Here is a 21,390-nt window from a genome sequence, read left to right on the forward strand (position 1 = left end):
TCTCTCTCTCTCTCTCTCTCTCTCTCTTTCCCTCTCAGATGAAATACAATCATCTTCCTAACTGCCAGGCTGGCAGGGTGGGGGAGGGGGTATAGGGAACTTTCGAGATAGCATTTAAAATGTAAATAAAAAAATATCTAATAAAATAAATATAATGTACTTAAAGAAAATTTACCTTTCTAAGGATAGACAGTCACTATAACATAACTTATGGAGACAATGTATATATTAGATTTCCTTTAGGTTGAAGTTATAGTGCTGGTGATACTGAATATTAATGGATCAGCATGATACATTAAAAAGGTGCTATCAAACAGAAACACACATAAACAAGATTATATATTGATTGATGATAAATGTTATATTCTCAAAATTCAAGTTTTAATTCATTCTTTGTGTCATATATATATATGTATGTGTGTGTGTTCTATTTTAAAGATGAAGAATCCAATATACACTAAATTTAAATGTCTGCCACAAAATTAAAATAAGTATCTTAAAATTTAATGTCTATTTTAGGTATTAGAATATGCTTCCTTTTAACAAAGTTGCAGCAATTATCTGAAAATATTCTAAATTTTCTGTTAGATAATAGTTTTTTTTCCATGAGCATTCCAGGAAAGCATTGCCATTTTGTATGTTATTTTTCTTTATCAAAAATTTCCATAGCTCTATGATATAAAACACTTCTTGGTATGAACATACCAATACTTTTGATAGCCACTTAGGAGAATTCTACTCAAAGTATAATAAAAGCAGACTGAAAAAGTATTCATACTCATGAGATAGAATTGAAGTAAAATAATACAAACTATAAGTATTACATTCCAGTTTAGATGAGAGGTAAGTGGCCAAAAAAATAATGAATTCTAAAGGATAAAGGCATCACTGTTAATACCTGGAGAGAGGGTGATAAGAGATGCTCGCTTTTGCTGTGCTTCTCTCTAGGGAAAGCCCTCTGCCAGGCTTCTGTCCGTAAGCCTTTGTTTTCTAGTCTGTTTTTGTAAAAAAAGAAGTTGAATTTAGTTGTGTTTGTAAGATTATTCAGCTAATAGAAAAATCTGTCAGAATGTAATTTAAATCTGAGTGTGGAATGCCTGCTCATTTTACATTGCTGTAAGCTAGAGAAAACCTGTTTATTCTAGAAATGTATTGTAGAGGTTTATCTTACAATAATATGAGTGTGGTTTAAAGGTTCATTCTTTATTTGATGAGTATGATTATTTCTCTCTCCCTCCCTCCCTCCCTCCCTCCCTCCCTCCGTCCCTCCGTGTGGATGTGTGTCTGTGTCTGTGCCTGTGTATGTCTGTGTCTGTGTGTGGTACCCATGAAGGCCAGACAGAGATGTTAATCCTATTGAACTGGAGTTGAAGATGGTTATGAGTTTCCATGTGGTGCAAACACTCCTAACTACTGAGCAATCTCTCCCATCGCTGGAGAGATTTTTTTTTCTCCCGGTTGAGTATCTCATGGGGAACAAAAACTGAGGAAGTCACTTGTTTTAGTTTGAGAAACATAGTTCATAATTAGGGCAGTAGTAACATGAATATAATTCCAAAGACCAGCAGATTAGTCTTTGTGATATGACTATATCTAATAAGTAGTTCCCTCATTTGCAATGCTTCAAAACTAGTAAGCTTATTTTTCCCCTTCCAGTCTTCATGGTAGAACCTAACATTAAATTATACTGTTTATTGTATAAGTCTGTCCTTGGTTTCTTCCCTTTGTGAAATTCCTGTGCTTTATTACATAAAAATTGTGGATCATTGGATTTAAGATTTGATCATACTGTGATTAATGTCATCATATTTTAATAAAATAATTTTCATACATGCATGGATAAATCATTATGTTGTTAATACAGAAAAATATAAATATTTCTAAAATAAATGTATGAATATTTGTATGTCTACAAACTATGTAAAGTGCACAAAAAATTCAGTGAATTGATTGAATGGATCAAGCAAGCCTGCTTGTTCTTTGACTAGAGGGAAAAATGGTTTTGGCTTAAGTAGTTGTTATAAGTGCACTCGGTATTTCACATGGCCTTCCTTCCGGTCATCCCTAGATGAGTAATTTTAGGAGCATTATATCAGTAGTATTTCATAAGTGTATACTTGCTTTGTGTGTTCTATAGAGCCAAGAAAATGATGAGCTAAGAGATGCCCATGAAAAACGCAAGGAGAGACTACAGATGTTACACACCAACTACAGGGCAGTAAAAGAGCAATTAAAACAGTGGGAAGAAGACAGTGGCATGTGAGTTACATAGCTCATAAAGGCATCTCCCTAAATATTAAATGGAATGGAGAGCATTATATAGGTGTTTTAATGGCTTTTGTTTAGTTTTAGAGAAATTATTTGGTAGTCAAATCTTTACTGTGACTCTTTTAAGGGAGAACATAACCAATGAAAACAGAAAAATGTGTTAGCCATAACTATAGATTTCCCTATCATTTACAGATGTCACTGGCAGAAGGGGGTTATGAGTAGTATGTGTCTTTACTATCAATAGGATACCTTAATAAAGGTCTATAATTCAAAGGAAACCCAGCTAATACCTGTATTATTGAAGAACTGCTTTTAAATAAATAAAATACTGGTGTTAAAATTTTATAACCCCCATAGTATTTACATTTTAATGGAAAGACAGTAGAAATATGAAAACTACATGTATAGTTAACCATCTTAAAACTATTTCCACCTAGTCTGCAATTTGAAGATCTTTACTATCCATCAGTTTTTTAAATTTCAGCTTATCTGAATGAATTGGCAGTCTCAGTTCAATTGCCCTGAACAGGTGTTCAGATCTTGGTTAGTGGTAAGTTGCTCCCCTGGTAACAGTATCAACAGAGGGCAAAGGACTGCATGAGTATAGCAAATCTACTTCCCTCCCACTTTGAGATGGATCCTTTAGGGCGCTGTTGATGATACACCTTGGTCTGTTCTGTAGAGAAGTAGTTTCCAAATTGGCCAGTACAGCACTTTTAGAAACTAAAAGTGAAGTTCCTTTCATGTACAGAAAATGAAACTATAAAGGGCGTTTGGCCTCGCTGGTAGATAATTGTCACTTCTAACCTCTTCCTCTGATGAATGGGAAATGGTTCCCATCATGTCTCAGAAAAGCAGTGATGAAGCAGCTTTCCCTAGCCTTAACCTCTGCTCACTCCGCTTGCAGTGTAGCTACCCGAGCACAATCTGCTCTTTGACACAATCACCATTAATAACATGTCTGTGATAGGGCATCTTTACCACATGCAGATCAGATGTCAGCAAATTCTAGATGAATCAATTGCTGTGGTCTCTTTTTGTAGACTTACAATCCTACAGTGTATGTTTTATTACCATTATACTAGAATAAATGAGAGAAATAAACCCCTAGGTTTATTAATATCATATGTCTGCTTAAAAGTTTGCTTTTCATGGTAGCAATTTCGCATTAGGAAATTATGATATAGGACTTTAGCTTTTACATGCTTAGGTATTAGGAAAGTCATCTAAAAAGTAGTAAAATTAAATTAGTAATTGAGATTTGGGCTCAATTCATAGATAGTTATGAATTTTTAGGAATGTATAAATAAACTTTTATACCACTTTCAATGTGCAGTTTCTTACTTTAAAAATAGGGCTGAATCCAGACAAACGAAGCGAGCAGAGCCTCACCAGCTCCGACAAGAAGACTCTGATGCTGTGTGGAATGAACTGGCATATTTCAAAAGAGAAAACCAGGAGCTGATGGTTCAAAAGTGAGTTTCTTTTTAACAAAATCATATAAATAATCTGAGATTTATTTTTGTTACTCAAAGTCTATTAGAGAAGCACATTTGAAAACTTGAAAATGAAATTATCTGAGATTTATAAATAAGACCATATATATATATATGTTTGTGCATATATTTTATATACATATATACATACACACACACACATATATATATATATTCATACAATAACAAGTTTCACATTTACTAGCTCTAACAGAACCGTATAATATGATCTAGGGATTGTGTTAATTAATGTGGCTCTCATCTGTTGAGGGTGTCGTTCTTCATTAGCCTGTATTTTAGACACTGCCTTGCTTCATTTTTGGAATGAGGTGGAGAGGGGATAACCTAGCCAGCCATCCTTGTTTGATCTCCTAGATATATACGCAATGCAGAATGCCTGAACTCTCTTGGTTCCCTGCCCTGTCCTGCTAATCCCAGCTGAGCTCATTATGGTGTAGCCTTGCTGCTACTCTTGGAGCCAGAGCTGTCCAAGCTAATTACTGGTAGCGGCAGAACTGCCTGTTAAGGGTCTGGTGTGGATCTGCTAACATGGTCCTTGGTAGTGACCTGCAGAAGACACGAGGGAATTGCTCTCTTTCTTGCCTTGCACTACCTGTCCTTTGGGTTTAATGCTGATCCTGTACATAGGTCTTTTAGCTGCCCTAAGTATAAAACTTGATGAAGGATACTCATATTTTAGAAAACACACAGTTTGCTTGCTTGATCTTATAATTCAAGGGCTATTACATCCAGCTTGGCAAAGAAGGAACATTTTTTTTTGTCTTGTTTTATTTTGAGACAAAAGAAAGATTATACCAATATAATTAGCCTCTTCTTTGATTTAACTAATTTTTTCATTTAGAGTGAATTTTTGACATATGAATTGTGAAGTTTTTAAGTCAGTTGTTTATGATATTGTTTAGTTTGGTACAATTTAACATCATGTGGCATATTGTACTTAAATGTCATTGATTATTCTTAGCTGTAAGCAGAAAGCTTCTTTATTTATAATCTGTGTAACTCTCTATTCTTTTCTATATAATGATAAACTTTTGAGGAAATTACCATGTCAGATTTAAATGTGTATTCTCATTTACCTCCTAAAGTACAGCTTCTTTCTATTATAGCTGAAGATTAAATGCTAATAACTAAGTCTCTTACATGAAACTTGTTTTACAGGCTACATAATTTTTTTGGTTCAAACATTTCTTGATGATTTTAAATAGCTTTACTGAAATATAATTCATCAGCCATATAATTGTCCCATATTACATATAATTCAAAGCCTATTCAAAGGTTTCTACACTATCTATAGTTACTGTTATTTTTAGGACATCTTTATTATCTCTAGCCTATACAACCCACCCTTCCATCTACTTTTCCAGCCCTAGGCAATTACATACTATTCTTTGTAGATTTTCCTATTCTCAAGTTTTCATATAATCTCTGTAGCCACATTATTTTACTAAATGTTATATTTCCAAAGCTCATCCATGTTTTAGCATGTACCAGTACTGCATTAATCTTTTATGAATTAAGTTAAATGAGAGACCTACTCTAACTAGCTGTTAGAGCTAAGCTACTCGAGAAAATTCAGGTAGATAGATGTTAACGCTAAAGGTATAAGGGTTCTTAGCCTTGGTCCTACTGCCTTAGGACCAATAAGGTGGGGGCCTGATTGATGTCTGTGGCCCATGTTACCACTGAAGGCTATGTGGATGTCTTTGGGCTGTGCCACTGCCTGAAGCCATATTCACAATCATGGGCTAGACTATAACCAGGGGTCATGTTTGTGTGAGTACCCTATGCTGCCACCGAGGTCATGTTAAGGCCTGTGAACTGTGTTGCCATCATAGTCCAGGCAGATGTTTTTGGTCTGGGCTGCCACCTCAAGCTATGTTGATATCCATGGACTGTCATTGTGGGCCATATTGGTGTCTGTGGTCCATGTTGCTCTGGAGGAAGCCATGTTAATATCTTTGTCCTATGCTGCCACCGAGGGCTATGATGGTGTTTAAGGTTTGTGTTGCATCAGAGTGCCATTTTGATGTCCACCACTGATCCTGCCACTAGAGACCATTCTGAGGTCTGTGGCATATGCTGATATGGAGACCATGTGGATGTTCATGGTTCATGTTCTTGCCGGAAATCATGTGGAAGTCCATTATCCATCTTCCCTCTGACTGTCAAAGGCAAGGAAGCTACTTCTGTGGTGGCATTGATGACTTCAGAATCACAGTTGAGAAATGGGGACATAGAAGGCTCCTATGACAACTGCACCCCCTCCTCCAAAAAAAAAAAAAAAAAAAAAAAAAAACAGCCAAGACTGGAAGCCATGGAAGAAAACTCTTCTGGTGTAAGGACAGGACGGTAAAGTGCAGCTCTCCATTATTAATGGCTTCTGACAAGGGTGTGGGTTGGGTAGGACTCAGGCCACCAGAAGTTTGCCTATGCTCCAGTGAGTATATGTGCAATACAAATGGGATGCTTTTTATTTTGTTTTTGGTTTTGTTTGTTTGGTTTTTGGTTAGGGGGAAGTCACAAGGGTTGGGGGCACACCTGGGTGGACTGGGAAGTGAGTGTGATTGGGGTGCATGATGTGAAACTCTCAAATAATCAATAAAATATTATCTTGGAAAAAAGATATATTTAGGAAACATTTTACTCATTAATGACATAAGGGAAAATGTAAAGAATCCATCTAAAGAACGTTGGGGAACCTCAAAAGCCTAACCCATTTACTCTACTGAGTAGTTACACCATAAACAGCTCTTTGCAGGAAATGCTGAGTCCTTGTTAAACCATCACAAACTTCCTCGGAACTCTGTTTAAATTTATGAATGTAAGCCGGGTGGTGGTGGCGCACGCCTTTAATCCCAGCACTTGGGAGGCAGAGGCAGATGGATTTCTGAGTTCAAGGCCAGCCTGGTCTACAGAGTGAGTTCCAGGACAGCCAGGGCTACACAGAGAAACCCTGTCTTGAAAAACAAACAAACACACAAACAAAAATTTTGTGAGTGTAGCCATTTATGGTATGGTTATTTTTCCAGTAAGATTTTACTTACTAAAAATAGTGAATTATTTTTCACCAAGAATGGTGAAGAGCACATGCATGATGGATCAGAGTGCTGTACCATCACTTGGGAGGCAGAGGCAAGAGGTTTGCAGCAAGCCTGGTCTATGTAGTCATTTCTGGGCCAGCCAGGACTGCATACAGAAACTTCATGTCAAACAAAGTAAACTAACAAAATTGAACTATTATATGTTAACCATTGCAGTGATTTAATGTACATCCAGAACTGTATGCTCTTTATTGTGGAAAACAAACACTTTTAACATTTTAATATTTAGTATTTGATTTAGATTCTTTTCTTCTTGAGTAGTTTTAAAAACTGCTCTTTTGAGTTGTTGACTTGCTTCATTAAAAAAGTCATTAAATAGAGTTTGGCTTGAGATTAGAACAGAATTTAATTACCTAGATGTTCCAAAGCATATTTCTGGCATGTTGTACTGAGCGATATTCTCAGTAGTGACTATTATAAATCAAAATATCAACTCTGAAAAGTGTTGAAGCTGATGTCTAGTGTTTTTGTAAAAATACGTGCCATTGTACGGTAAGAGTACTGGGATCACAGACGCTTGCCCGGGCTTCCAGCTTTCACTGGCATTCCCAGGATCTGAGCCCAGCTTGCCAGGGTCCTTGGGCATGTGCTTTAACCCTCTGCACCATCTCCTTAGCGTCAGACCCCTGGTGTATTATATTCTTATGTTTTGTGTTCTTATCTTTGATGAGCAGCCTTTGAAGTTTATTGTCCATTTTATAAATCTGCTTTGTTACTGTGCTTCCTATTTTATGTCAACTTGACATAAGGAAGAATCTTCAGAGATGAGGGAGCCTCAGTTGAGAGAATACCTGCATAAGATCCCACTGTAGGCAAGCCTGTGGAGCATTTTGTTAAAGTGATCGATGAGGTAGGGCCCAACTCACTTTGGGTGTTGCCATCTCTGGGTTGGTGGTCCTGGGTTCTATAAGAAAGCACACTGAGCAAGTAAGTCATGGGGAACAAACAAGTAAGTATCGTCCCTCCTTGGCCTGTGTATTAGCTCCTGCCTCCAGGTTCCTGCCCTGTTTGATGTGAGTCACCTTCCTGACATCCTTTAATAATGAACAGTGAAGTGGAAGCAAAAGCCAAATAAAACCTTTTTCCCCAAGTTGTTTTTAGTCATGGTGTTTCATCATAACAATAGTAAGCCTAACTAAGACTGAGCAAATTCAACAATAATTCTTATGGATAAGCTTTAGAAGTTTTTGTTACACATATGGGACACAAATCCTTAATCACTTCTGATTTTAAAGTATTTTCTTTATTTTTTAAAATATTTTTTCTTATTCTGTAGATTGCCCTCTCCTTTTTGTAGGCTGTCAGACATGGCAAATTTTAATAAAATCTGAATTATTTTATCTTTATGTACCATGGCTTTGATAATATATCTAGGCATTATTTCTCTGACCTACATTTTATCCCATATTTTATAAGTCTTATAAATTTTTCTTTTCTGTTTGGCTCTATTTTGCATTTAGAGCTACCCTTTGTATAAGTTAAATATTATAGACCTGAGTTTGTTTTGTGGTACATATATGTCCAATAGTACCAAGAAATTACCTTTGCACTGTTAATTATCACTTCATTATAATTCTCTGTACCTAATACAAGACTCTTTTTATTCCATTCATTTCAGTACCTGAATTTCACAAACACCATATGGTCAAATGTTGCTGCTTTCCAAAAGGTTCCAAACTCAGGGGTAGTTATCAAGTGGATTATTCAGAATTGTTTTGCCTTGCCATAGGTCTAACTATGAAAAAAAAAAAAAAGCCTTTGAAAACACAAATCCTGTAGTAAGAGAATCAGGAACTTTGACTGGAATTATGCTGCAATGCAGAACTATTTGGAAAAGTAAAAACATTAACTGCCTTGAGCCCACATTTAAAAAGAAGGAAGTATCTACATTGCTTTGATTTTTTTTCATTTTGTTAGCATTACATATATGGCAGCTTTCCTACTCTGTATGTCAGATATATTTGTTAGCTGCTCTGCCTGTGCACACTTTCAACACCACTTGGGAAGCTGTTGCTAGGGAGATGATGAGTCCCAGGCCAACCTGGGCTCCAGAGTGAGACAAGGTCCTGAAAAGGAAAAAATAAAATTCTTATCAGATATAGAGCAAAGAGTTTAAATTTGGGAGCTATTGTCAATGCTGATACCCTCTTTACTTTGGTGTCTAGAAGTAAGTTATATTTTTATGTTGTCACTGTGTCGTTATCGTTGTGTGAGAGAGAGAAGCTTGCCATGGGTTCTGTTTTCTGCTTGTTTTGACTTTGAATCTAGTTTTTACAATTTTTCATTTCTAATCTGCACTGTCTTTGAGATTATCTTTGGATTGAGCAATTCTTAAGCATTTGTAAGATGTGCCATTTGCTCCTTGTCTCTGTAGTTTGTGATGAGAAGGGCACTGTTTGGGGAATTTTTCTCCTGAGGATAATGCTTCATCTTTTCCTGCTTTCAATAATTTCTTACTTTGCTTTATTTTTCAGAAGTTTAATTCTAAGGTGTCTTGGCATGGATTTCTTTGGATGTAGCTTATTTTGGATTCTCTCAATTTTTTGAAACACTGGGGTACATTTGTCGAACTTCAAAGTTTTAGGTCATTATTTCTATAAATATTTCCTTAAACAGAATGCTCCCTTTATTGCACTGTTAGGAGTCTAGTGACGCAAACATTGGATCGTCTGTTGTCCCCCAGATCCTGAGGCTGTTCATCTGCTTCTCATCATTTCATATCTGTGTAGTTTTGGAATTTCTATTGCTGTGTCTTCAAGCTAATATTATATACATGCAGTACATTTTTAAATTGCAATTTTAGTTTTAAAACCTCTGTTTGAATATTCTTTATGTTACCTATTTATCAACTGAGAATTTCTATTTCATTTATTAAAGAATTGTTTGCCATCATTTCTTGGAGAATTTTAGTTATATTTAAAAATTCTTGTCAAGTAATTTTGACATAATGTATTATGGTGAATTGAATGAGAAATGTCCCTCACAGTTTTGGGCATTTGAACCCTTGGTCCTCAGTTGGTGGCACTGGTGGCCTTGCTGGAAGGAGTGTGTCATTGGAGGTTGCCTTGAGATGAAAAGCCATGTGCCAATTCCAATTCCAGTATACTGTGTCCTCCCCCACCCCACTCTGTCTGAGTTCCCAGTTAGAGATGTGAGGCCTAAGCTTCCCACTCCTGCTACCATGCCTGCTGCTTGCTGCCATGCCTCCTGATCATAATAGACTCTTGTCCTCTGGAACTGTATACCCAAATAAACTCTTCTTGAAGTTGCAGTGGTCATTTTATCACAGCTAAAGAAAGCTCACTAACATAGAAGCCGGTATCAGAGCATTGCCTGTTGCTATGCAGTACCTGACCATGTTAGTTTTGGATGAATGTGGAAGAATTTGGAACTTTGGACTAAAAAAGTAATTGGATCTCTAATGTATAGTATGCCACCTGCAAATATGGATAGTTTGATTTTTTTCCCTATTTGTATCTCTTTAATTTCTTTCCCTTGACTTATTTCTCCAGTTGGTATTTCAAGCATATTGCTGAAAAGGAGTGGGAATCATGGACATCCCTTATCTTGCTCCTTATTTGAGTGGAATTCTTTTAAGATTTTGTCCAGTTAGAATTTTGGTGACTGAGTTTTTCATATATAGCTTTTATTATGTTGACGTAAGCTTTCCCTAGCCTTCTAGGACTTTTATCATGAAAGCATAATACATTTTAAAATGATTTTTCTGCATCTACTGAGATGATCTTAGTGAATTATTTCTGACTTGTGCTGCTTTACCCGCTGGACTGCCCATCACCTGACCACACTCACCCTTGGGCTATGGGGATGAGGTGGAGAGAGCACTCACTGCAGCAAGCTTGTCTGATAATCTTCAGGAAGCAAGCACCCTTATATCTTCCACCCTTGTCCTGTTGGTCCCAAGCAAACGTGTCTTCCTTCCTGATTGGCTGGCATTGTCTGCTGTCACCTGAGGCTCTCTGGCAGTCTTCAGTTAGGTCCTCAAGTGGAAGTTGCCTCTGAGGCTGGGCTGCCCCCTGGCTTCATAGAAGGAGTTTGGGAATGTTTCTTCTGTTTTTATTCTTTTGAATGCTTAAGTATTGGTTGTAACTCTTTGCCATGTAGAATTTTGCTATGAATCCATTGGGTCTTGGACATGTTTTAGCTACGAGGCTTTTAGTTATTATTTGTCTTAGTTACTTTTCTATTGCCCTGAAGTGACTTGGTTAGGATTTCTGTTGCTGTGGCAAAACACGATGACCCAAAGCATCAATCACTAATTTAAAAAATGCCTAAAAAAAACAAAAAAACAAAAAACAAAAACAGAAACGAAAGAAACGAAAAGAAAAGAAAAGAAAAGAAAGAAAATGCCTTACAGGCCAACCTTATGGAGGCATTTTCTCTATTGAGTTTACCTCAGTTAAGATGTGGTCTTGCACATCTGGCTGTACCAGCAAGCCAAGCTCTGTCCGTCAAGACCTGTTTATTCCCTCCAAGCATCACATGTCCTCCAGGTGCCTTGCCTCAGCACGGATCTTGCCTCAGAGCTCAGCACCTGCATCTGGCAGCCCAAGTCTGCGGAGTCCTGACAAATGGAACTGAACTCCACAATGGGAGGGGGACCGATACACGCCTGTTGTTAGCATCCTTCATCACGTTTCCTTTCATGTGTTTGCTTTAGTACAACATTCTCTCTCCTGTGTCTGCTTCAGTGAAATGTTCTTTCACGAGCCTGCCTTAGTCTTTCATCTGTGTCCACTTCAGGAAAACACTCATTCACGTGTTTGCCACAGCAAAGCATCATACAATACAACTGACTCTCCAAAGAACCTTTAAGTTTCCACTTCACTTCTTTGATTCATTTATCATCCAGTAATAAGTTGTTTAATCTCTATGAGATTTTGTATTTATTACATATCTGTTTGTTGTCAATTTTAAGTTTTATTGCATTGTGGCCAGATAAAACACACATAGTGACTTTAGGCTTTTGAATTTGTAAAGATTCATTTTATATCCCAGGATATGCTCTAATTTAGGAAAGCTTTCATGTGCTGCTGAGTAGAAGGTGTATTCTTTGGTTTTTGAATGGAATACTCTGGGTATTTGTTAAGTCCAACGGATATACAATAACAAATTCTGATGTCTCTATATTTAGTTTTTGTCCAAATGACCTGCAAAATAGAGAAAGTGGGGTATTGAAATCACCTACTATTGATGGATTTATGTTTATCTGTGTCTTTAAGTCCAGTTATAGATTTTTTTTTTATGAAATTGGCCACTCCAGAGTTTGGTGCATATATATTTAGGATATTAACATCTTCTTAGTTAACTATTCACTTGATTGGAATGATGTCCCTTTTCATCTTTTCTGATTTTTTATTATTACCATCATCACCATCAAAGACTATTATTAATATTTATTTTGTCAGACATCAGGATGGGGACACCTGCTTGTTTCCTGGTCCCATTTAATATGAGCACTTTTGTCTCTCCTTTTACTCTAAGGTGGTGCACATCTTAATGTAAAAATAGATGGGATTTTGTTTCTGAATCATTTATTCAGTCAGTGTCTTTTAGTAATAGAGTTGATACCATTGATATTTACAGTTTCTATTGAAATGTTTGTGTAATTGTCACTATGAGGGCTTTTGGTGGTGGTGTTCTTAGTGGTACTTTGTATCTTACAAATGACGGCTTCACATTTCTTTTCATGGTCCTTCTGTACTCACTAATTTCTTTAGACCTAAATATTACTTTCTTCTTGTATCTGTATGGATTCATCATTCCTTACTTTGGGGAGGTTTTTTTCTATGATCTTGTTGAACATAGGCATGCGCATGTACATTCTGCCAGGATGGAGGGGGGGTGGAGACCACGTGCATGGAGGCCGCGGGCATGCGCAGCACCTAGGCTAGCTGCGTGTAGGTTGGCACGTTCAGGGAGGGGGCAGGGTGAGCGCATGTGCAGATGTAGGGTCCAAGCTGGGCAAATTAGAAAACATGGCCCACAGCATTAATGGGGAAGTCATCTCTCTCAACTATGCATATAACTCAAAGTTTTTTCATAATATCTCATATTTCCTCTATGTTCCTTTCCTGTAGATCTTTTTAAAATAATCTATTTTTTTTGCTCATTTGCTTTAGATCCTATATTTTATCTTTGTATTTTATAGTCCTTGTATCTTATAGTTGAGTTTTTCATATTTCAATTCCATCTTCTTTTCAGCTTGAGTCCTCATCAGTGTTTCTGTTTCTCTGTTGAAGCCTATTCTCTGATCCTAGATGGTCCTCAGTATTCCTGTCAGCTTTATTTTTGTGTTTTCTTTGGGATCATTCAGGTGTTTGTTTTTTTTTTCTGAAGTTTCTTTTTAATTTTTTCTTTCTTTCACTTTATTTATTTTGTTTATTACATTCCAAATGTTGCCCCCTCTGGGAGCATCAAGTTTGTATAGAATTAGGTGCATCCTCTCCCACTGAGGTCAGACAAGGACCAGCCCATGTATGCTTTTTGGTTGGTGACTTAGTCTCTGGGAGCTCTGAAGGGTCTGGGTTAGTAGATTCTGTTGTTCTTCTTATGGGGTTGCAATCCCCTTCAGCTACTTCAGTCATTCCCCTAATTCTTTCATAGAGGTTTCCAACCTCAACCCAATGGTTGGCTGTGATTTTCTGCTTTTGTCTCAATCAGCTGCTGGTAGAGACTCTGAGGATAGCTATGCCTGGCTCCTGTCTGTGAACAAAGCATGGCATTAATAACAGTGTCAGGATTTGATGCCTGCCCATGGGATGGATCCCAAGTTGGCCAGTCACTGGATAGCCTTTCCTTCAGTCTCTGCTCCATTTTGTTCCTGCATTTACTTTAGACAGGAATAATTCTGTGTCAAAATTTTTGAAGATGGTTGGGTGGCCCAATCCTTAACCAGGATCCATGTCTATCTACTGGAGGTGATACCTTCAGGTTCTATCTCCGGACTGTTGGGTATTTCGGCTCAGGCCATCAGAATTGAGTCCTGGGAACCTCTCACATCTCAGGTCTCTGGGACTTTCTAGATGTTCCCCTCGTACCATCTCCTCCCACTGCTACCTATTTCCACTCATTCTCCTGGCCCTCTGGACTTCTTTCCAATCTTCTTCATATTTGATCCAATCTCCTCTCCTCTCTCCTTTCCTTCTCTCTCTCCCTCCCAGGTCCCTCCCTTCCTCTGCCACCAATGATTATTTTGTTCCCCCTTCTAAGTGGGATTGAAGTGTTCACACTTTGGCCTTTCTTCTTGTTAAGCTTTATTCCATCTGTGAGTTGTATCATGAGTTTTCTCTACTTTTTGGCTAATATTCACTTATCACTGAGTACATACCATGTATGTCATTTAGGGTCTGTGTTTCCTCTCTCAGGAAGATATTTTTCTGCTTCCATCCATTTGCCTGCAAAATTCATGATGTCCTCATTTTTTATGGCCAGATAGTATGACATTGTGTAAATAAAGCACATTTTCTGTATCCATTCTTAGTTTGAGGGACATCTGGAATTTTTTCAATTTTTTCAAGGCTATTACAAATAAGGCTGCTATGAACATAGTAGAACATGTATCCTTGTGGTATGGTGGAGCATCTTTTGGGTATATACACAGGAATGGTATAGCTGGGTCTTCTGGTAGAACTATTTCCAATTTTCTAAGGAACTGTCAGATTGATTTCCAGAGTGATTGTACCAGTTTGCAATCCCACCAGCAAAGTAGCTGGATATAAAATTCACTCAAACAAATCAGTAGCCTTCCTTTTTACAAATGATAAATGGGATGAGAAAGAAATTAGTGAAACAATACACTTTAGAGTATCTTGGTATAATTCTAACCAAGCAAGTGAAAGTTCTATATGACAAGAACTTCAAGTCCCTCCCTGACGAAAGAAAATGAAGACCTCAGAAGGTGAAAAGATCTCTCATGCTCATGGATTAGTAGGGTTAACATAGTAAAAATGTCATCTTACCAAAAGCAACCTACAGATTCCATGCAATTCCCATCAAAATTCAAACACAGTTCTTCATAGACATGGAAAGAACAATTCTTTATATGTTAAAACAAAAAATTCAGGATAGTGAAAACAATTCTCAACAATAAAAACTTCTGGGGGGAACCACCATCCCTGACCTTAACATGTACTACACAGCAATAGTGACAAAAAACAAACAAACAAACAAAAAAACAAACAAAAAAACAAAAAAACATGGTATAGGTGCAGAGATAGACAGGTTGATCAATAGAATAGAATTAAAGACCCAGAAATAAATCCACACACCTATGGACACTTGATCTTTGACAAAGAAGCCAAATACATGCAGTGGAAAAAAAGACAGCATATTCAAGAAATGGTGCTTGCTGGTCTAACTGGCAGAGTACATATAGAAGAATGAAAATTGGTCCATATTTACACTTTTTACAAAGCTCAAGTCCAGGTGGATGAAGGGCCTCAACATAAAATGATATACACTGAATCTAATAGAAGAAAAGGTGGGAAACAGCCTCAAATGCATTGGCACAGGGGAAATTTTCCTTAACAGAACGCTGATGGCTCAGGCTGTAAGATCAACAATTGACAAATGGGACCTCAGGAGAGAGACTGAAAGCTTCTGTAAGGCAAAGGACACTGTCAATGGGACAAAGCTCCTACAGACTGGGTAGAGATCTTCACTGACCCTATATCCAATAGAAGGCTAATATTCAAACTATATAAAGTTTGAATATTATAAAGTTGAATATATAAAGACTGAAGAAGTTAGACTCCAAAAAACCAAATAACCCAAGTACGACAGGGTACAAAGCTAAACAGAGAATTCTTAAACAGGAATCTTGAATGGCTGAGAAGCACTTAAAGAAATATTGAAAGACCTTAGTTATCAGGGAAATGCAAATCAAAATGACCCTGTTATCCCACCTTATACCAATCAGGATGGCTAAGTCCTTGATTTTATTGAGCTGTTACCTTTTGTTTTCTTTAAACTACGTGAATTCTTTGATTAATTTTATGGTTGTTCTTTTACATCTTGTGTCCTGGAGTTGATTAGATAAATTTCACTGGAAAAACATTTTTACAAAGCTGGTAGGTTTTGGAGAGAAGATACTGGCTTGATCTATTCTCTCTCTCTCTCTCTCTCTCTCTCTCTCTCTCTCTCTCTCTCTCTCTCTCTCTTTCTCTCTCTATCTCTCTCATCATTTTATTCATTTACATTTCAAATGATATCCCACTTCCTGGTGGTTATCACTCCACAACCATCCCATTCCATCTTCTATCTCCCCCTCCCCCCCTTGCCTCTATGAGGGATGCTTCTCCATCCAGTCACACACTCCCCTAGCACCCCCCTATGCTGGGGAATGAAGCCTTCATAGGACCAAGGGCCCCCCTCTCATTGATGTCAGATAAGGCCATCCTCTGCTACATATGTATCTGGAGCCATGGAGCCCTCCATGTCTACTCTTTGGGTGGTGGTTTAGTACCTAGGGGCTCTGGTTGGTCAGGTTAGTTGATATTGCTTACCCTATGGGGTTGCAGTCCCCTTCAGCTCCTTCATTCCTTCCCTTAGCTCTTTCATTGGTGTCCCTATGCTCAGTTTGATGGTGAGCTGTGAGTATCTGCATCTGTATTGGTCGGGTGTTGGTAGAACCTCTTAAGAGAGCAGCCATACCAGACTCCTATAAGCAAGCACTTCTTAGCATCAGCAATAGTGTCTGGGTTTGGTGTCTGCAGATGGGATGGATCCCTATGAGATCTGGGCATGTTAACTTCTTTTTGTTACTTCTGATATGGACAACAACTTAGGGCAGAAAATGGAATGTACAGATGGTTTGGGCCTAGAGGTTCAAACTGGCTTGGGTGAAATGAAGTGAGCTGGACAGAGGAAACTGGACTGGTAGATAGGATGTGCTTCTTGCTCTGAGCCTGGAGTTTGGGGATAGATCTGGCTGTGTGAAAATATTGGAGATGGTGAGAGGAACTTGTGGAATTCCCTAACAGAATAGGAAGGTATTGTCTAGTGAGACCCGGGTTAGGCCAGATTAGGCCAGGTAATGGATTGTGGGACTTGTGCTAGATCTGGTGGGTTAGGAAGAAGGTATGGGTGGAAGAGTCCAGGAAAATCATGAGTTTTGACTATGGAGAAGGAGGTAGGACCTCCTTCTAAATGGAAGACTTGGATGAGGCATGTAAGGGGTTCTGGGCGGTTGCAGAGAAGATGGTTCTTGATGGACTCCTACAAGTTGGCTGTCCAGTGCCAAAGGGGGTTGGTCAGGAATATTAAACACTTCTATGGCATAAAAATGTAAAGACTTGAACATTTCCTCTTTATGTACTTTCTGTATATATCATTTCATATAAATTTATGACATATAACTACTTGTTACTCTATTTTAACAAGAAACCAAGAAATCAGTAACGTATAAATGGAGAAATTGACTGCCTTCTTCAGTATTTATCTATCAGGTATTTATATAGACATTCATAGAGTTAATATTTATTAGTATAATTCAGAAACTAGGCACTAAACTAGAGACTGAATATTCAATGTTTTATACAAGAGTAATTGTTTCAAAGTCTGGGGTTATTATATAGGTAAGACTATGTCCCAGGGAGGTAAAGTCACCCTTTGGTTGCTACATAGCAAAACAACAAAATTTCTCCTAGGTTCTCTTTGCTTTCTTGTTCAGTTGAACATGTTGATTTGCTAAGATGAGCAATAATAGGAGATGGTAGAGACATAAAGCAAAAACATACATTTTCTACTTCTATTAAAAAATACCAAAGCAGAACTTCCTGAGAAATGGTCATACTTTGAACTGACAACCACAAATTAAATGGCTATGAATTTACTGATAGGACTCCATATACTAAGGCAGTTTATCACTTTGGTGTATAAAGTGCAATCACCATAACAATTGATAAAATGTATTATGAAATATGAAAATTAGTATATAGAACATTAATTAAAAGTTCTATCTAAGTCCCTATCTTAAAGGACTAAACTAAGAAAAATACCTAGTTTTCATAATAATAAAATACATGATACAGTTAATAAATATATATTTCCTGTGGTGCACGCCTTTAATCCCAGCACTCGGGAGGCAGAGGTAGGCGGATTTCTGAGTTTGAGGCCAGCCTGGTCTACAAAGTGAGTTCCAGGACAGCCAGAGCTACACAGAGAAACTCTGTCTTGAAAAACAAACAAAAAAAATTTAAAATATATAGTAATACCACATGATGTTTTACAAAAAATTATCACCACTACTCAATTTTGATCAAACTCACTTTAAACCATAATTGTCCTTTAACTCTTTTCTTTTGCTTTTCTTGTGGTCTGTTTCTTCCTGTCCATCCACCTCTTTATTTCCTCTCTTGTCAGCTTTCAACCCTATGGTATTTTAGGCTTTATGATATACTTAATGTATGTATTATTCTCTGTCACTCTCACCTCACAGAATCTCATTTCTCTTCCACTCTTATTTATTTCCTTTATATCCCAATCAAAGCCTCCCCTTCTCTCCTTTCAGTTTTCTCTCTTCCCTCCCCAATTCTCTCATCCTCTCTTTCTTCTCAGAAAAGGGGAAACCTCCCATGTCTATCAACCCTCCTTGGTGGACTAGACTGTATTATGACTAGGCTCATCTTCTGCTACTGTGGATAGGAAAGGCAGCCAGTTAGGGGAAAGAGATCTTAAGGCAGGCAACAGACTCAGAGACAGGCCCTGTTAGGAGTCCCACATGAAGTGACAGGGCCTAGGTCCATCCCATGCATGCTATTTGGTCGGAGGTTCAGTCTCCTTGGGTCCTTATGGGCCCTAGATAGTTGATTCTGTATGTTGTCTTGGGGTGTTTTTGACATCTCTGGCTTCTTTAATCCTCCCCTCTTCCATAGGATTCCTTAAGCCCCACCTAATGATTGACTATGGGTCTCTGTATCTGTTTTCATCAGTTGCTAGGTGAAGTTTCTCAGATAACAGTTATGCTAGGTGCCTCTCTGCAAGTACAGTGGAATACCATTTATAGTGTCAGGGGTGGGCTTTCTCTCATGATGTGAGTTTCAAGTTTGGGCCAGTCATTGGTTGGCCATTCCCTCATTTTTGCCCCATCTTTACATCTGGGTATTTTGTAGGCAGCACAGAATGCAGCTCCAAGGTTATGTGGCTAGGATGGCTAGGATGGTGTTCCAGTCTATCAATGGAAGTATTTTCTGGTTCAGGTTCCATATCCCCCATTGTTAGGGTCACCCCCATAGGTTCCTGGGAGTTTGCATTGTCCCTGCTCTCTAGTGAGTCTCAGAGATGCTTCCCACCAATTTCTACTCACTCCCAACCATCTTCCTCCCACCGTCTCCCCAAATCTGATTCCTATCCCTGTTCCCCTCTTCACCCCCTCCCCCACCCAGGTCCCTCTCTCCATCTACCTCCACTGATTGTTTTTCCCCTTTCTGGCTGATATTCAAGCAGTATCTCTCGGGACCTCCTTATTATTTAGCTTCTTTGGGTCTGTGGATTATAGCATGGTTATTCTGCACTTTATGGCTACTTTCCGCTTAGAAGTGAGTATATACCACATGTGTCTTTCTGGGTCTGGATTACTCACTCAGATGATATTTTCTAGTTTCATCCATTTGCCTGCAAATTTCATGATGTCCTGATTGTTAATAACTGAATAATAATAATATGTACCACATTTTCTTTATCCATTATTCAGTAGTGGGACATATAGCTTGTTTCCAGTTTCTGACTATTATGAATAAAGCTGCTATGAACCATGTCCTTGTGGCATGGTGGAGCATCTTTTTTGGTATATGCCCAGTAGTGGTATAACTGGCTCTTGAATTAGAAATATTCCCAATTTTCTGAGGAAGAACCAAATTGAATCCCAAAATTTGCAAACTTGATTTACAATTTGCACTCCTACCAACAATGGAGGCGTGTTCCCATCACTCCACATCTGGATGGATATTTGTTTGTAGAGCCATTCCTCCATCTCTGGTACTAAGCCTACTTGATTATGGTGGATGATGTTTTTGATGTGTTCTTGGATTTTGTTTGCAAAGATTTTTTTTTTAATATCTTTGCATCAATGTTCATAAGGGAGAATGGTGTGAAATTTTCTTTCTTGGTTGAGTCTTTGTGTGATTTAGATATCAGGGTGACTATGACCTCATAGTTCTTCTGTTTCTATTTTTGGAATAGTTTGAGGAGTATTTCTGTCAGCTCTTCTTTGAAAGTATGGATAGAGTTCTGTACTAAAACCTTCTGGTCCTGAGCTTTGTTTGTTTGTTTAGAAGAATTTTAATAATTGCTTCTACTTCCCTGGGGGATATAGTCCTATTGATATTGTTTTCCTGATCTTCATTTAACTTTAGTAAGTGGTATTTATCAAGGAAATTGCCAATGTCAAGAAGCCAGTATGAGATCTCACTAATTTCTTTATGGAGGCACTTAGGTTATGAATTTTCCTCTTATTACTGCTTTCTTTGTGTCCCATAAGTTTGGGTATGTTATGCCTTCATTTTCATTGAATTCTAGAAATACTTTAATTTCTTCCTTGATCCAATGGTAATTGAGTAGAGAGTTGTTCGGTTTCCATGACTTTGTAGACTTTCTTTTTTTTTCTGTTATTGTTGAAATTCAGTTTTACTCTATGGTAGTATGATAGGTTACAGGGGGTTCTTTCAATTTTCTTGTATCTGTTGAGATTTGTGACCAACTATGATCAATTTTGGAAAAGGTTCAATGAGGTGCTGAGAAGGGACATTATTTCATGTTTGGACAAAGTGTTCTGCAGATATTTAGTATCAGAATTTTCTGTTTAGTTTCAGTTTCAATGACCTGTCCATTGGTGAGAATGGGATATTAAAGTCTGTTTATGTGTGGGGTTCAAAGTGTGATTTAAGCTTATTAATGTTTCTTTTATAAATTTGGGTATCCTTGTATTTGGGGCGTAGATACTCAGGGGGGAACAATAGTAACATAACTTCAAATTCTTAATAACTTTCAATTCAACTTAAACCTATGGGTGATTTTATCTCATATTGTAGTTACATATAAGTTTTATTTTAAGACTCTTTTGGTAATTTTGTATTTAATTTTTTAAGCAACTTCTGAGCTGTTTTCAAAGTATTTGCTGTACCATTTTCATAGTAATGACAAATTAAGAAAATTATTAATTTTATAAAGTGATATATATAATATTGGATGGGCTAATAATATTTATAGCTCATTCTGTATATTTACAAAAATAATAAAGATGAATTAATATGGTATATATTAAAATCTGGCTATTAGGTTTTTTTATAATTTTTAACATTTTTACATTATATAATTTCAATCATTTTATATACTCAAAAATCTCATTATAGTTACAGATGTTAAACAGAATTTGCATGTCAATAAAAATGTAGCTGCTTTTAGAACTAAGAATGGTTGGAAATAATAAATAGCACACTAGTCTATGATTAATGTTACCAAGAAACTCAATTAAATAATTCTAT

General features: G+C 37.4%; 1 protein-coding gene across 1 annotated transcript in view; it reads left to right on the forward strand.

Annotated features, from left to right (window-relative positions):
- Cntln (centlein) overlaps window positions 1–21,390 on the forward strand; it is a 236,149-nt gene that overhangs the window by 120,263 nt on the left and 94,496 nt on the right. Inside the window, exons 11-12 of the mRNA XM_021161204.2 lie at window positions 2,138–2,259; window positions 3,627–3,746. Coding sequence (XP_021016863.1) covers window positions 2,138–2,259; window positions 3,627–3,746 — 242 coding nt within the window. The remainder of the gene's footprint in view (window positions 1–2,137; window positions 2,260–3,626; window positions 3,747–21,390) is intronic.

The sequence above is a fragment of the Mus caroli genome, chromosome 4 (assembly GCF_900094665.2).
Source record: "Mus caroli chromosome 4, CAROLI_EIJ_v1.1, whole genome shotgun sequence".
NCBI lineage: Eukaryota > Metazoa > Chordata > Mammalia > Rodentia > Muridae > Mus > Mus caroli.